Here is an 18,213-nt window from a genome sequence, read left to right on the forward strand (position 1 = left end):
GAACAGTTCTGCCAACAATGCTGAAATATATATATATATATATATATATATATATATATATATATATATATATATAGACATATATATAAACTCAACTTACTGTAGCTATGCCTGTTTTCTGATTGGGGCCCACACCACCATCCATTGCACGGATAATTAAGATATACTCTGATTTTGTTTCACGATCCAGAAGAGTTGTTGTAGTAATTTCTCCTGTTGGAAGAAAGTATAAATTTACGGTCAATATTTTATTGACTGCAAAAAATTGTGCTTACTGATGCATTATTCAGGGATTCTTACCAAGGATTCTCAACCAAATCATCCTACTGAAAGAACCTGCAATTAACCCAATTGCTTGGCAAACTGTAACACCTATTATCTATCAAATTTGCTGATGTAATGAGGTAAAAATATTGATATGCTGCCATTTGAATCCTCTTGGAGACTCTAAAAATACTGCAAATAGTCAAAAAGCTACAACAGACTGCATAATAGATTATTCTTTACAAAATTAAAACTTTGTTCACAAAAATTGTCTAAATATTGTAAAATAGAACAATTTATGAAAACAGGAACTAACTTAGGTAGATCAAATCTAGATTCATCGTCATTCCAACATGAAACATAAATACAAAATTGATTGGTCCACATGGGTAATATTTTCAGTTTCTCTAAACTATTGTAGTATATTCAAATTCTAAACATGGATGATCATAATTTTAGCTACATTTATTTAGTGTGTCAAGGAAATTACATTTTTGGAGACAGAAGGAAAGCACCAAAAGTAAAATCTCTGAGAGTTCTTGGTTCCTCCTACATGCACGGACCATCACACATGCTACATTGTCCATTTACAGAGAGTACAACAGACAATGAGAGACTCATTTGTAACTGCTGCAGCTGAGCGCCACATTTGTGACTTCAGGAGTCCTATCCATACAATGTGGTTAGTGAGAAGCATACACTGAAAAAATGAATGACCTGGTTTTATATGGTGCAACCTTTCAGAGTTATAAATATATTAATTTTAAAATATACTGTATATACATAGTTTTACAAATATTGCATGCTTATATGTTTAGTAACAATTCCCTGTACCCAAAGTTCTCCTATTTTAAATGTTGTTTGCATTTAAATCTTAATAAAGTACATAACTTTCTAAGCTTTTAGTTTTTTTTTTCTGTCTGCAACCTTTTTAAAAATGTTCTATGTATTTTGGCTGTACAACTGTAAATCATTAGCCTTGAAACTTGCTGCCATTGTTTTCCACTAACGTCTTATCTCAGTAATAGTGTTCCCCTTTCAAAAAATCCCAGAGCTTCTTCATTGATAGACAGAATCAATAGACAAATAAAAATTGGAGCATTTCACGTGTGGGATGGCAGACTAAGTACTGCATTGTCTACTATAATTTACAACTGCTATTTTTATTTCAGCTATATAACTTTTACAGAGGCTTTTCAAACAAAATAACAGATGACATGGATAATGAAACAGACACTCCAAGTTTCCATTACTCAGGATATGACTTATCTTTTTCTTAGACAGGTTCCATTGGGTTTTGCCCATCCGTGCTTGCTTTACTGAATATAATGACCTTTACTAAAAACTGCATCAGAATAAATAACCCCAATTCCCTGCAAACTACCCAAACACTGGCTACCTCTGGAAGGGGAGTGTTTTTCTGGTTCATTATTAGAGATAGTTTATTAGGGATAGGGATACATGTGGCATTGGCAAAGAAAGTTTGGTACAGGTTTGCTTGGACAGGTTAAAATTAGTTCCAGCAGAAATATATTTTAAACTGTGCTAAACCATAAGATTCTGATAATATTGTCCGGTCACCACAGTCTGGTCTTTGGCTACAGAATATTTGTAGTAACAGGTTTTACATAATCATCAGAAATGAAGAATGAAAATAATGCTTTAATGGGTCATCTCCATTTTTGCTGTTAACACTATTGAATAGAAACAACAAGGAAAAGTCTGTACCACATACAAAAGATGGCTCACTGAGAAAGTCAGAAACTACATTATAATGCACTTATACAGCTCTGCAAAGATATATGTACACACCCAGTGTGCCTGTTTGTTTTTTTCTGGAGTGACAAAAAGTACTGTAGAGATGCATATTTTTTTGTTAAATCCCTTTGGTATGGGAGATCTTTATCCATACCGTAGATGGTATTTTCTATGCCACTTGCCAGCACTTGTCTCCAGCAGGTTGTTCTACAGAGATGACATTTTGCTTTATAAATGATTAATGACCTAGGTTTACGGGCTTAATCTTCCTATACGCAATGCAATTTTTTCAATCAATCGTTAAATTGTTTAGGTTAAAACCTCACATTTTTACCATGATTCTATTTGAAAAAGGAACATTGATTTGGATTTTTTTTGACCAATTAATTAACCATTGTATTGAAATTATTAGTAAAACTAATAGTAACTGAGATCAGTTATCAAACAAATTGATAGTACATCTCTGAAGCCTAAAAGGAAGCAGAAATGCCGTCTCTTAGGAAGTACTCCCGAGGATACTGGCTAACAGGGGCTAAAGGAGTGCTGGCCTAGACTAAGCAACTGTTTCTGCCATCCACAAGTGTCCGAGCACTGGCCCAGTTAGATGCATAACCAGGAGCCTTTTTACCTGTTATGTCTTGAAATACCAGGATTAGGATACCTCTTTATCCTTTATATAGTGAAAATTTTGTGGGTATCTACATAACATGGGGCCTAATTTTTTAAAGCTCTCCAAGGCTGGTGAGGAAAAACTTTCATCAGTAAAACTGGATGATCTGGAAAACCTGGAATGGATCTGGTCCAGGATTCAAAACATTTGCTAGAAAATTACTTTAAAGAAATCCATTCCAGGTTTCACTGGCAAAAGTGTATTGTCTCCAGCCTTGGAGAGCTTTAACCTCCCGAGCGGTAAAGAGTAAAAGAAACCTGCTAAAAGAGGTATCCCCGAGCCACAGTCAGGGTAGCTAAAAAAATAAAAAATAAAGCCATCAGCATCCTCCAGTGATCTGCTCAGCTCTCACTGCGTCCCCTTTATCGATCTTTCCCCCGGCAAGTGCGCTGACGTTCCCCGGGAGCTCCCGGGGACGTTGGTGCGTACAGCCGTTGCTAGGGACAGGGCGGGAATTTCAAATTATTTTGTATTGCATTCAATACATAATAGCTGTATTGAATGTTATACACTGAATTATTATGTCTAAAAAAAAAAATTTTATTAATAAAATTTATTTTACAGGATAATATAATAGTATGTGTATGTTTAAGTTTGAAACACAAAATCATGTCAAAGTTTAATATTAAATGTATTTATTTTTTTAATTTATTGAATAAATTATTTCGACATGATTTTGTGTTTCAAACTTTAATATACTCATACTATTATATTATACTCTAAAATAAATTTTAATGAAAGAAAATGTACTGCTTTTATTCATATAAATCCAGACAAAAATTAACCGCCCAGGAGGTTAATAAATCAGGCCCACAGTATCTGACCAGATGGTAGGGATACTTTATTAGAAATAGAAGACTTAGAAGGAACCAGAATGCAGTTTGTTGTTTTCAGTCTAACTCACCATCCTTACCATTTGGCAATTTTTAATAAACTAGTTTTTGTTTTGCGCTCATTAAAATCACTGGCACACAACCTTTTAACACCCTGACCTACCAGATTCACCATCAGACAATTCTAAGATTTTTTTTTAATATTGCATTCAATTAGAAAAATGTCTGAATCATAAGCAAAGTTTGATTCACACATCTTCGAAATAAAAAATATTTAAGCGCTGGAATGTGCCTGGAATCCTAGTGCTTTCTTTGGACATTCATAATGTAGGTTTTATCATTTTAAAGTCAATATTTTTTGGAGATCAGTACCAATAGGGCTACATTTCTATTCAAAAATAGGTGCACTTTGTAGTCTCGTTGAACATTTAACCAGTCTATGCCCATCAATCCTATAAAAACCTATAATCCTTTTTTTTTTTAAAAAAAAAAAAAGAAAAAGGAAAGTTGAGACTGTTATTGAAAGGATTGTAAGGGTATCACCTGATCGGGCATTAATCCGCAACTGGGGAGAGCCTTCCAATGTATAGATAATAGATTCCTGGCCATATTCTCTAGATCGATCCAAATCTGTTGCATTTAGTAAAAGTACAGTTGCGCCTAAGAGAGACATAAAGGAAAACAAAATATTTATTTAGTACATTTTTTTGTGGGATGAACAGACAACTGTAAACTGTAGGTGCTGTTGGAAGTGAGTAAGTAATTAACCTGCTATGATGTTTTCCAGCACTGTAATAATGTAGGAGGAACGACTAAATGTAGGAGGATTGTCATTTTCATCCTGCCAAAAAAAAAAAAAAAAAAGATAATAATACATATATTCTCATTGTAAAGCATTAAAGATGATGAATAATAATAAATAATACATGCGTAAACTGAGTCACATGACAGGGATCACACCAATCTTCTTAATGTAGGTATATATTTCCTAGGGTTGCCAGAAAAACTAGGTTTGTTATGGGTAGAATTTTTATGCCTCCACTTTTCATACCCTTCCATCTTTCTATATACCTCCCATTTCTTTCCCACAGCCACCATCAAGTAAGAGGTTATTGGTATATAATATCTTTATATTGAACACACTTAAGCCCTACTGGAACAATATCCCATTTTCTACTCGCACATATGCTAGACATACATAATGTCCTTATTAGCCATCAGAATTTTACAGGGGTTGCTCTTAACATTGCAATGTGAAGAACCAATAATCAAAGTCACAAAGTGCAAGTATTAGTTGACAACATTCATTTCTAGCTGTGCATGTTAGAAACTATAGTAGGTCTTTTATTGGAATAAAACAGGACTAATGAGTTCCTAGTATTCCCAACTAAAGGGACAGCCAATTATAAATGTTACTAAATTTTTCTAAAATCTCATACAGGGTTTACCAGGTTAAATTAATTTTAAAAGTAGTTTAAAACATTTTTAAAATACTACTGAGTAATGGCATAAAAGTCCTGGTAAGATGATTCTTAAAATTAACAAGAAATGTCATCATGTGTTAGGATTCAACCACTATTAACTGCAAATCCAGCCAAACAGTGCGTCTATTTTCTTATAGTGTGACTAACCTCCAGCTGACAAAAAAACACCAGTGATAATCTATTAGAGAGAAAATGTGTCACTGAATTTCTAAGCAAATAAATTAAAGATGCTAAACTGCGGTGATTAAGGACTAGGAAAAAAAGGAAAAAGAACGTGCTTGAGTTGTTTCTCCAGATAAAAATTGTAATACGGGCTCTTTCACAGTTTTATTTGATTAGGACAGATTAAGGTCCTGTGCTGACAACCTTCATGTAGATGTACTAATCCCTTGATTCAATAATGTAAGGGCACAGCAATCCAAGATTAAAACTGAGACTTATCTCATTCTAGACTGCAGTATGGCAGCATAGAAAACATATCAAAGCAGCCATGTCTTTCCAGTGTTACAGTGCAAATAGGGTACATACCTATTATACGTGTTAACAGGTAATGGAGCATGAACTCGCTTTATGGTATAGGTAGCAATTTTTCTAATTTTTGTATTTTTACAATTAACATGTGTTACAATTTAATTTTCATGTGGCTAGTCCACAAACACAAACACAGGGCAACAACCACTGTTGAAGTAACTAGCAGGTCAAATGTATGACCTATTCTAGTTTGGAAAAGGTGGGATTTACATAATCTGACATGGCTGGAGAACAAAGATGGAAACCAGATGTAAATTGCCTAGTTACATGCTATACAGCTTTTATGGAGGAGGTCACACGCTATCCCATATCCCAAGTCCCAATCTCTTGCAGGAAAAATTATCAGTTTCCTCTTAATGAACAAGTGATAGTGTCTCTTTAAACAAAGTTAAAAATCACTGTTTTATATTTACTTTGGCGAGAAATGCTGAAAAAAGTTATCTGACATCTAAATAAAGTACAGTTTAAAAAAAAATGCCCGTGACCTTTTCAAGTCAGGTTTTTAGACTGAAATGATTTGCTCTACAAACAGCACTTGGGGGAGGTATTAAGATTCCATCTAAATCCCCCCTGTCTACTGCAATATCTCCACCTACCTATATAATTTCAATAATGTAATGTTAATTTGTCTCAGCTGAAGAAGCAAAAATGAAAGTCAACAATTTCCTTGCAGATGTGAGGGCTTGTTTCTGCGACAAATGTATTTTCTCCCCGAGGTCATGCTGTGATTTTATGGCCAGTTACACTTTCTGTTGTCGCATGAGCCAGCTTATGAAGGTCAAATGTTTTTATTCCCCAAGCTTTTGTCAGATCAAATTAATTGCGTTCACTGAATGGCTAGGAGAAGTCAAGCGATATTATCAGAAGTTGGTTTAGAAATACGAGATGATTACTACCTGGATTATAAATGTATCTACTGGAAAAAAAAACAGCAAATCTGAAGACCAATTTTAAGATAAGTAACTGACTTGCTAATAATAAGTTAAAGATTTATAATGAACTGTATTGCTTATACTATATTATGTCCTGTCCAAATATTTAACACTCAGTAACATTTTAAATATTCAAATCTAAAAACATCCTAAACACATGAAATACTGACTAACATATTACTTAGTCAACAAGTACTTCTAAAACGTATTACAATAAAGATCTCAGTTGAAGTTTCTGCTATTTTTATCAATATTCCCTATTTCAATTTTAAAGTAGAATTTCACTTAGTAGGGAAATAATGCACTGTAATGTGGATCAATATTGGGTTTCCTGTTTATAGGCCTCTCTAGGGCTTGAGAATTCTCAATGCTAATGACAGAAATACCTAAATTCAATCCTTTCATTTATTACACCTCAACTGTCAAAACAACCTGCACAGAACTCCCAGCTTTTATTTTAGCACCCACATCTCTGAAAAAGTTTTATCTTTAAGCACTCCTAGCTTTGATATGAATACATTTCCAGTCTTTATCTTTGATGTTCAGCCTAACAAACATTGCACGTTTTATGGATAGTACCCATTTTCCTTCCCTATTAACTGTAGGTAGGAGTTCTTCAAATTTTCACTATCACAGACCTCCAGTGAATTGTCCAATATGTCTCAATGACACTATGGAAAGCATTATCATCACCAGTTTTGTTAAACTACTGGTATGATTTTAAAAGATGTTTGGCAACTTGATTTTATTTTACATATGCATAGCTAAGAACAGAACAGTAGAAACAAAATCAACAAAAATGTAAAAAAAACTCTGTTTTTAATTTTCATAAAATGAATTAAAGATTCAGTCTCATCCAAACATCATTTAATGCTCAGACTAACTGGGCACATCTACCTCCCAGAGCTTATGAACTGAAAGCAGTGAGGAGGGAAACTATAAAAAGGAAACACAGAGAATTGCTGACCACCTACTGAAAATAATAGTTGCCTTGCTGCCATACTGATCCATTGGCTTTAATACGTTAAGGCACTAATGAAGAATAAATATGCAGATCAGAAGTTCTGACTTCACTCTTTGAGCCTGAATTCTTTGCTAGCAAATGTTTTGAATCCTGGACCAGATCCATTCCATGTTTGCTGGATCTCCCAGTTTCACTGATGAAAATGTATCCTCTCCAGCCTTGGAAAGCTTTAATAAATCAGGCCCTTTTATGTCTGCTTCAGGGCATTGAGCCACAAAAGTTCTAAAATATGCTAGCAATGTCAGCTATTTTTCTTGAAAGTCCTAACAATTGATTTCTCTCTTGTGTGTTCATTTGGTTTGACTGAACATACCTTAATAAGCATTTTGCTTTATTTATTTGTTTGATAATTGCAAAAAATACCTGCTGGACTTGTCAAATATCTTAAGAGCTTATAACTTTCTGTCTGTACTGACCGTTATCAGTTACATCATACTTAGCTATCTGTAAGGACTACAAAACACCACAGAAGAAGATGATCATTAGTCCTGATGTAGGTTGACTGTGCTGCTGCTCCATAGTAGTGTAAGTGTTGTTACCCTGGAATAGCAGAAGTGTTACTAGTAGGATTATCATCTAAAACTAAAATAAAATAAGCTTAGAAAATATTTAGCCACCCCAACTAAAGGGCTGGTAGGCTGCAATATATTACATTATTGTTCCTGGGTTAAAATGTATGTAGAAGCAAAATGTGTTATAGCTTTGGATGAAGTAGGGAAGGTTTGTCCCTTTATCAAATTTAAATTAATTTTTAAGTCCCTGCTTGGTAGATTAACCCTCTTTATTTGTCCTGGTGACCACTGTCTCTAAGACAAAAAGTGAGGAGATTGTGAGAAGTCATGAGAGCGATAGCAAGGAAAAAAAAGTGGGAACCCTATTCTGGGGACATCTTGTCGGATGAAAATTTTGTTTGCTTGAGAGATTTCCTCTCATTTACTGTTGCATCTTTGGGACAAGGAATGAAGGCAAATCTCCCTAGTGGAGTGTAGGCAGCAAAAAAACTAATGTGGGTTTTAACACTTCCCAACTCAATACAGAACTAAATAAAAACAACAACTGAATTACATTTAATTAACATTTGCAGTTTAGAGCCACCTTATCCCACATTAGATTTCCCACATTGCAAGTAAGTGTGAAGTCTAAAGCTACGTACACACTTCCAATTTTTATTGTTGGTAAACGAACGACGAACGATCCTGCACGATATCTGCGAACGATCGTATGGCACCAATCCTGTACCTACAGATAACGACACGATCGTTCAAAGATATTGTACACACGATAGATGCGATCGTTTGAACGATACAGGAAGTGACGTGCACCACAGGAAGTGAGCGAACGTTCGTTCACCGCGCATGCTCAGACCATGGACGATCACTGAACGACCGTACACACGATAGATGGTCAACGATCGTCGTCCAATCCGATCCGCCGGTCCGGTCGTTCATTTCCAACGACTATCCTCGTTCATCGGCGTCGTTGGTTACTTTTTTTACGAACGATTTTTGGCCAATCGGTCGTTCGTCATTCATTTCCAACGATAAAAATTGGAAGTGTGTACGCAGCTTAAGTTTGTGACCAGGGCACCATATACCTTGAACAAGGTTTTACAAAAACAATGCAAAGCAAATGTATGGGGCTTTTGAGGTGAAACTCCATATAATACAATTTAAATTTACACTTTTTTTTTATTTGATACATAAAATTAAAAACCTAATGTATAAAACCATGCAATACTATCCCTATGTGACCTCCTCTTATACCATATATTAACACCACTGATAACATCTAGTAGGTTAGTATATAACAAGTTTTCTTCATAACCCACAACATTTAAAGCAGTAGAATGGGAAAATCTTCCACCTTATTCCCATATTCTGAAGAGAAAGGTTAGAAGAGGTTACCTGGAATATTACTCAGAACATTAGAATAATAGGAACATTAATTGGTTTCAAAATATATACAGCAGTTAGCAAAGTTACATATGACATCTTTTAGTAATTTATACTATGACTAATAAATACTGATTTTCTAGATTTTTGTTACCAGAGGTATAGAAGGAGGTCACAAAGAATAGTAGGAGGAAGTAAAATAGGTATGTACAGAACTTTCCAGGTTTAAATACTATAGGTATTGGTAACTGATCTTTCTTTTTGTATTAGCATTCATGATATTCAGTGCTTTGTATAGTATTATCAGTCAGGTCAGGTGTTTATTCAGCTTCCTCTTAGAATGTTGCAAGATCAATTTCAGTTGTAACTATAGTTTTCCTTTAATGAGGTGCAGTTGTCTTAACAGGATGTAATATTGTGCCTGCTCATTTGTGCTGCCTTTTCTCACCACACTGACTATTAATCAATGCTACATAGACTTTTTCACTGCTTGCAATCTGCTATGCTTGGGAAAAGATTCAAACATTTGTTCAGACCGGAGAGCTTTCACTGCCTTCCTTTGCTGCTTGATTTCACAAAGCCCACCAATACAAGAGTCAACTGGCTGTTTTATGAACTGATGGGACTTCAGTAATTATCTTATGTCTTTATATTCAGTTTATAGATAAAAATTAACAAGTCCCCAAGTCTTAATGAGATTATTCTGTGCAGCAATATAATAAAAATGCACAGACAGATTAAGAAGTTTTAATCAACTTTTATTTGTTGATAATAAATACACCGGATATGAGTAAACATTCCTTTTACCCTTTTATTGCGTATATGTAACCCCAATAGGGAGATTTGCTCTCTTTTCCTGTCTCTATAACCCACCTACATCCCCAACACAAGGATTTAGAGGGTGCAGCTGTCAACAGGATAGGAAGGTGCAGATGGTGATACACTCTCTTTTGGAAGTTCTAAACTGACCCCACTCTGCTAAATATGTGTTTTTTGGTACTTCATTTGGAGACATTTACAATACTGAGGTTCAACTCCACAATGGAGACATTGATCGCCGTTAATAACACTGTTCTGATGTTTTTTTATCCAAAATAACCTGTTCACAATAATAACATTTTATTAATGTGTGTGTCTCAGCTGCACAGCTGAGCTGTTAAAATTATTACTGTGCCTTCATAATAAAAATAACTTGACAGGCTCTGACTGTAACTAAAATGCATCCAAGGCTATAAATAATTCTAATATAGAGTATAGTGTTTTAAGGTTAATTTCAGGCCTTAGAAGGGCAAATCATTGGCTTCTTACTAGTATTATCCCCAGAACTTTCATACCTGAATAAAAACTGAAGCACTGAAAACACACTTAAAAATCCTAAATAGAGTTAGCCTAATTACCCTAAATTGATAATCTGAAACACTATTTAAATAGAGCACTAATAACCACTTTATGAAATCTTTTAAAGCCTTTTATCTTTTATGATTTTAGGAGTGGCAATATTTGTCAATTGGTTTACACTGTGACCCCACTTATTGGTACTTTTGAAATGGTGATAAACTTGGCAAGAGAGCAAAAACAAACATAATAAAGTGTTAATGTAGCTATTATATCATACTTTAGTAGCTATCACCTATTAAAACATTTTTACAGGCTTTAGCCCTTTCCATGAATGAAAGACTGTTATTTATAGATAGGTACCCTCCAAAAAGTCAATGGGTCAAAGAATTGACTTATCTGTCAATGGATGGCTAAGCCTTAATCAAACCGATTTTAGCTGAATGGGTAAAAGTATCGTTGTGGTGACTAGCTTAGAATGTAGTTGCCACTTTGCGGTTCATTCACACTAGCACATTGCAATAATGTATGGTTAAAAGTGCAGTTACCTGCACGGAGTGATATTTTTTTTTCTAATTTTGTAGACTGCTTCCTGCTGTTAAGAGGAACCACCTACTTGTATGAATATAAAAGATTTTTCCGCTTTCTGAAGTTCTTTTGATAATTTCTGTGGATAATAGATCCCATATGTTTAACAGTTTATTTGTTATACAGTTATGACAAGTTATATAGGCATGAACCAATAACATGTTATAACATCATTAAACTAATCAAGTTTAATACTATAACTGGGTCCCAATTAATCCCAGAAAATGTTCCTCAGACAGTAGACTAAAGCATAATTAGTAGAAACTTACAAAGACTTCGATTGTGACCGGTACAGAGGTGTTCAGTGATGGTACCCCAGAGTCCTTTGCCATAACCGTCAAAGTAATGACACCATTTGAGATTTGTTCATAATCAAGAGGTCGAACCACAGTAATAACTGAAAGACAGGTGAACATTTGTCAAGAATTATGATCCAATAATAAAGTGTGGACAAGATGATTTTTGTTAATTTATTCATGTACAGTTACACATTCTTTTCTTATACAAAGAGTGCTTTTCAAGCACAACTAGAAATAGAAATGTAAAAAGCAGCTTTAGTGAGATTGAATAGCACTTAGAAGAGGTGAAAGCCCATGAAACGTTCTCTTATTTCCCTGATTTATTGTTTATATATTTTGAGTGGCTGAAAGCAAAGAGACCAAACCCTGTGCAAATATCAAGTCATAACTTAGAGCAAGGACTTTCTCCCTGAGGCTATGTGACATAACTGAGGCACAGCAATGAGGCAAGTACCACAACTGTCACAAAAGGGGAGCAAATAACATGTTCCTGTATATTACTGGGAAGTACTGGGTTTTATCCTCACTTTCAGGAGTGGAACAGAGCGGCAACCTTGTTTCATTTTTCTGCAAGGCAAACCATAGGCTCATTTTAAGAGGACCTAAAGTTTATTCCTGGGTGAAAACCAAAACCCCCAAAAAACTGGGTGAAGATGTTGGCACCAGTAAGGAAGCGAGGGGAGGTGAGTTTAGCTAAAATTCTGTGCTAGGTATATTTACTTACTGTTACACAACAGTGTTGCTTTTTAAAGACTTTCCCCCATATCTTTTCCGTAGAAAGAATTATTCCTGGACTGTAACTAAAGGTAATTCTCCAATGCAGGTTCAGAAAGCAGTAGATGCAAACAGGGATCCAATCCATCCCCACTTTATCCAAAACTAATTAAGGAAAGTTTTTGGCTATAGATGGCTTTTAAAAATTAACTACCATTAGCCATTTTCTCTTTCAAAACTGTTGAATGTTGCCTTGTGACTTTACTTTCTAGCAATAAATGCATTGCTGTATTTAAACCTGCCATTCATCCTCACTCACCTCCATAACCTTCAGAAACTGAGATGTCAAAATAGCTGCGGAATGCTGAAGCCTCAGTAATGGTGTAGGTAATTTGGTTGTTAGGTGGAGAGTCTTCATCAGTTGCCTTCAAAAAAAAATTAAATACAGAAACCAATATAAAAGACATAACTCTGCTTTGTTAACAGAAAAATCATAGATACTTTTCTGAATACAAACATGCTTTTAACCCATTGCTTCCCATATTTTACTACATCCTAAAGTTACTATTACATATTACATTCATATTTTATACAATAAGGCATCATTCATATATCTGTGGTCTTTTGCAAACAAAGTGCAGACAATAATTTATCTTTGCTTAGGATATCAACACATCTTAGTAAACTAAAATATATTTTATAAAATTTTTCTAACAGAACACAGGGTATGTGTGTTGAGGTGCGCTGTGTTCTGGGTGTAAATGCATTTACATGCATTGCAGTAAAATTTGTATAATTTTCATAACACATAGTTATGAAGCCAGCCTGGAATAAAATGTCTATGGTATGTATATGGTATATTTCTATAATATTATACAAGCCTGAGAACACGTACCTCTAAAACAATGCTTCTAAACCCAAACTAGGCCTCAAAAGCAATAAATAAGCAAGTTTTGGACATGAGTTAACATAATAAAAGAGCATATTTTTTCACAAAATAACTTAAAGCTAATGTATATTCTGCTTATATTTTGGTCCCTCCCTTACATGTTAATTTACAATAAAAAACATTTTAATTACATAGCCTATTTTTTTTAATATTTTTATTGATGTTTAACAATAATCAACATCAGTACATATAAATTGGAATACCAGTTGTTGTACAAAAGCTTTTGAATAACAATTAACCATATATTAGTAATAAGGTATACAATCAGATTGTAGGCCAACAGTGAACATCATTCAAAACAGGTCTACATAGCAGAGTTTATTCGCCTACTATAGGGGGATCATTTTCCAGTTCTCTACCCAAATATCAGGTGGTGTGACGGAAACAATTGTAAAGCCTTTTTTTTGTAGGTGTGTGTGTAAGTGTGGCAATAAAGCTTTCCCAGGTTTCATAAAAAAATGTGTTTTTACTTTTTGCATAGAAGTTTCAACCCATTTCATTTTAAATAAGTCTTGCAATTTAGCTAGAAAGAGGCGCATTGTTGGGGGGTTAGTTTACAACCAGCAGTGAAGTATAGTTTTGTTGGCTACTGCTGAAAGTAATAAAGCCAATCTTTTCGCTCCATTGGAAAATTGAGAACCTGCATTCTCCACTATTCCAAATACCGCCCAATTAGGGGTGTATGGTACATAATTCACCAGTTTAGAACAGATGTAGTGATTGACTTGGCCCCAGAAACGTTTAATGCACGGACATTCCTACAGGTTATGGAAAAGAGTTGCAGCAGGGGCTCCACATTTAAACCAGTTATTTTCATCAGAAAGTCCCATAAAATGGGCCCGATTGGGGGAAATATAATTCTTGTGGAAAAGACGAAAAAACACCCACTGTACTGGGTTGCAGGTATTGCCTTCCAGGATACCCTGTACATTTGTAATATTGTTGTATTTGGTAGAACAGGGAAGTATTTTTGCCATTTTGTCATACCTATTTTCGTTACCGAATAATCTAAACCTAAATTAGTTTGTAAAAAAGAGTTTGGAGATGGTTTTAGATGAAATGGGAGGGGACAATAGCATGTGACGTTCTGGCTGTTTTTGCAGCATAGAGTGTTTGAATCAGCAAAAAGATACTATTTGCCATGAAAGGAATCTCCTTTTCAATTCTGGAAAGGAATAGGCCTGATTGGTGTCAGGATAAATTACCATCCATATGGAGCTGAGACCTTTCTTAGCCCAATCCGCAATTTTAGGGGAGGAAAGCCCAAGGGCAAACCCTCTATTACCCTCTAGTGGGAGAAATATTGAAGAATGTGCATTAATGGATTCTGCTTTACGTAATAAAATGCCAAAGTTCCCACCAGGAAAATAAAAGGATTATTCTGGATCTCCTCTGGCAGAAACTGTCTATGGGTGTGTAATATAGGTATAGGATTCCAAGGAGGGTACAAAGAAAAATCTACCTGTTGATTTGTGTAGAAAGAGGTGCCATGTATGTAATCTTTTAAGATACATAGCAATGCTGCTCGATTATATAGGGCCACATCTGGTAATTTTAAGCCTCCGTTTTTGGTTGTCTGTTGCAGAATTCAGCGACTGGCTACAGTATAAATACCTCTCCAAATAAAGTTCCTAAATAGGCAATGAATTAGTTTCAGGTCATTCTGAGGCACAAATATGGGAAGAGTTTGAAGCCGAAATAGGAGTCCAGGAAACGTGACCATTTTAATATCAAAGACACTCTTCCTATAAAGGAAAGAGTGTGGGAAGCCCACACTTTAAATTCTTTTTTCATGGAGCCAATAGTCTGGTCAAAGTTAAGATTGTAAATCTTTGCAGGATTTTTGGGGATCAGTACACCCAGATATCTAAAGTAAGATTTCGCCAACAGCTCCAAGTAAGTTTATGTTAAATAGCTTATTTTTACCCATTGACATTATCAATACTCCATGTGTTTCTGCATGAAATGTAGGAAAATCACACCACAGTTCTCCATCTCTCTGTTCCTTTTGAAATTACTCTGCCCTTATACAAGCAGTGGGGTGAGGTCTGGGATGAGTTATGACAGAGAGCCTCTCATTAGAAAAAGGAGGGGCACATGGCAGCCAGTGTATTAGAAAGGATGGGTAAAGCAGACAAACTGCAAAAGGAGAAATTAGGGTTCATTTGCAAACTATAATTTGATTTTTTTTGCTAGTTCTTTGGACAAGCAACCCATTTGCTATTTTTTACTGGGGGCTTTTTCTAGTTGCTTTGAAATCAGAGGTCACTTACAGCTGCTAAGACATCCAAAGCATTTCATTGCAACAAGCTTCTCCTTAAAAAATAAAAATGGTGGGAGGTTGCTCTTAATATTGCAACCAGACCTTTATCCTGGCATGCAGCTTGGGTGGCTGGGAAAAGAAAGGTATTGGGGGTATCTTACTTTGCCGCTCCCCCTTGCAAAGTACCCTAGATGCTGTTGGAGAAGAATGTTCCCCACTTGATGCCCCAATATGGAGCTTGGAGTAATATGAGGACGGTTAATTACAATAAAATCTAGAATCCTTCTTTTAATTTAAGCGCCCTTTAAAGTGTACAATTAGAGTATTATAGACGCCCACACAATTTTATGGGTCAATTTATGTTCAATAAAAGTTACAGTATAAAATGTACAAAACAGAGATGGCAATCGCAATACAGCAGGAAGTAAAACTTTAAACAGTTTATAAAATTATATAAAACATAAGCAGTTAATCAAGTTAAGCAGTTAGTCTGCCAACATTTAAAACAACTCAAATATCCATAATTTATAATGTAGCATCTACATAAACAGAAAAAAATGAGAGGGGGGTTAGAGGGAAACCATCAGGGAGAGTGGAGGGGCCAGGGGTAATCCCAAAACCGGCACTGCACTAAAAAGTCAGCACGGTTGGGGGAATAAAGGCTGGGTTTAGGAGGAAATATGGGTAGCAGAGCCATGCAAGGGCTTGGCAGTCTGAGTCAAGGAAGGGGGGACCAATACAGTTATTTAAACAGAGGTGCTGTAATGCTCCCAGCAAGCCCCGCGAGCCATACATTTTCCCGAGCTGTCATTATCAAAAGCCCTAATTTCCTCCATTCTCATTATATCATTACCTTTGTGACTCACAGGGGTAGAGTGGGATCCACACAATTTTAATAAAAAAAAAAAAAAAGAAAAACAAAATACCACCTTGTCACACCTTGTTACCTCTTCCTCAGTAAAGCGCAGATGCCTCTCTCCTGCGCATGCAGGCAGTTCTGTTGCTGGGCGTGCCTCTGTTTCCAGGCTTTATCAATTCCATCCAATTTGCTGGTCAATCAGAAAAAAGCCTCTTGACCAGCCCTGGCTATTTAGCTAACTCACACACTGCACTCAGTGTTTGTGCAACGTGTCTCAATTGTGCAGAGTCCCAAGTTCTGTTGAGCTAGTTCCTGTTCACCTCGTGCTTAGTTCAGTGTTTCCTCTGTCCAGCTCCTGCATTAACCCCTTGTTGTCCAGTCTGTTGGTTCCCAGCCAACTTCCCTGTGCTGTTCCAGTGTCCTTGTCTGTCTGTGGATATTCCTGAGTCACCTGTGCCTCCTGTTGCTTCCAGTGTCTCCTGTGTTCCCTGTGCCCGCAGTGGCCCCTGTCACTGGTGTGTGTATCCTGGATCCCTGGCAATTGACCTCTAGCATGTGACCTGACCTCTTGCTTGCTGCCTTCCTGGACCCTGGCCTTCCTCGACTATCCTTCTGCTTTGTGACTTGGTACCGTGTTTTGCCCACCTAAGTGTGCCCACCTAAGTGTGCGCAGTAACCAGCGGCGCAACATCCTGACCATCAAAGGCTCTGGAGAAGACCTGGTTACTACTTAGACTCTGCACCTTGACCCTTTTCAGGGCTCACACCACCTCTGTGCAAGCCTTAGCGTCTCCTAGTGGCCATGTCTTTCCATGCATGACACACCTACAGCTTTGCCTTGGCATATTACTTAACTAATTTCTGTATTGGTTGCCATCTAAACTGCTGATATACTTTTACTGCTGTATGCTTTTTTTTCTTGCATTGGAACATATGCAGAGGCATATTTTTGTGCTTTTTGACAGTAGTTTGCCTAAAATGTCCAGGACTTACTAACAAATTTGCTTTTAAAAAAGAATTCAACAGAATCAAAATTCAATCTAATTCTAGCAGAAAATGACAAATTCTTTTCCTGAATTTCTATTTAAGTACAGAAACAGAGCTTGTAGAACTGAGCAAGACCAAAGGTAAGGTCGGAGTTCAGCCTTTTGATTTTTGCCATTTAAATTCAAACAAGATAAGTGGTAAACTACAGAGACTCTTTGTGACTTGCAATTCAAGTGTGTGATTTGTAAGATGACAAAGTAATTCATTCAATGTCTCTAGACCTGGCCCAGCTAGAATCTGATTTTTCTAACAAAGTCCTATGTAGCGGAAAAACCCAGTGCCATTTCTCAGAACAGGAGGATCATATTGTGCCTGAGAACTATAAAACAACAGGTCACATTTGGCAAAGAAATTTAACCAATTGAACCTTTGTGTGTAGTTGATTAGAAGCAGTTTGTTTCTAACTATTATCTCTAATTCCAGGAGATTAATATGCATAAAAGGTTTAACTGAGCTGTTAGATCCTGCTGTGAATAATCAACAGACTTGGCCAAATCATCAGTCTTGGCCAAAACAAAACAAAAAAAAAGCATCTGATGTTAAAAAAGACAGCCAATAATACAAAAATAGAACAGAGAAAATGTTACTTCTCACCCTAAGTTTAATTACTGAGATCACAGATGGTTCATTCTCTCGAATTGCTCCTAGATATGAATCTTTCTGAAATGTGGGGATATTGTCATTGACATCCAAAACATTGATGCGTACACGGCCAGTTGTCTCCTCGCCTCCTCCATCCCTTGCGATCACTGTGAGGGTGTACCGCTGGGT

General features: G+C 36.1%; 2 protein-coding genes across 2 annotated transcripts in view; both read right to left on the reverse strand.

Moving 5' to 3' along the window:
* Positions 1-12,743, reverse strand: part of CDH23 (cadherin related 23) — a 190,322-nt gene extending 177,579 nt beyond the window's left edge. The window contains exons 1-5 of the mRNA XM_072423981.1: positions 12,644-12,743; positions 11,581-11,708; positions 4,294-4,366; positions 4,069-4,185; positions 101-213 (exon numbers count right to left, since the gene is read on the reverse strand). Of these exons, the coding sequence (XP_072280082.1) occupies positions 101-213; positions 4,069-4,185; positions 4,294-4,366; positions 11,581-11,643 (366 nt within the window). The 5' untranslated portion in view covers positions 11,644-11,708; positions 12,644-12,743. The remainder of the gene's footprint in view (positions 1-100; positions 214-4,068; positions 4,186-4,293; positions 4,367-11,580; positions 11,709-12,643) is intronic.
* Positions 12,636-18,213, reverse strand: part of LOC140338851 (cadherin-23-like) — a 327,390-nt gene continuing 321,812 nt past the window's right edge. Inside the window, exons 17-18 of the mRNA XM_072423172.1 lie at positions 18,037-18,207; positions 12,636-12,749 (exon numbers count right to left, since the gene is read on the reverse strand). Coding sequence (XP_072279273.1) covers positions 12,636-12,749; positions 18,037-18,207 — 285 coding nt within the window. The remainder of the gene's footprint in view (positions 12,750-18,036; positions 18,208-18,213) is intronic.

This window comes from Pyxicephalus adspersus, chromosome 10 (genome assembly GCF_032062135.1).
Source record: "Pyxicephalus adspersus chromosome 10, UCB_Pads_2.0, whole genome shotgun sequence".
In the NCBI taxonomy this organism is placed as follows: Eukaryota; Metazoa; Chordata; class Amphibia; order Anura; family Pyxicephalidae; genus Pyxicephalus; species Pyxicephalus adspersus.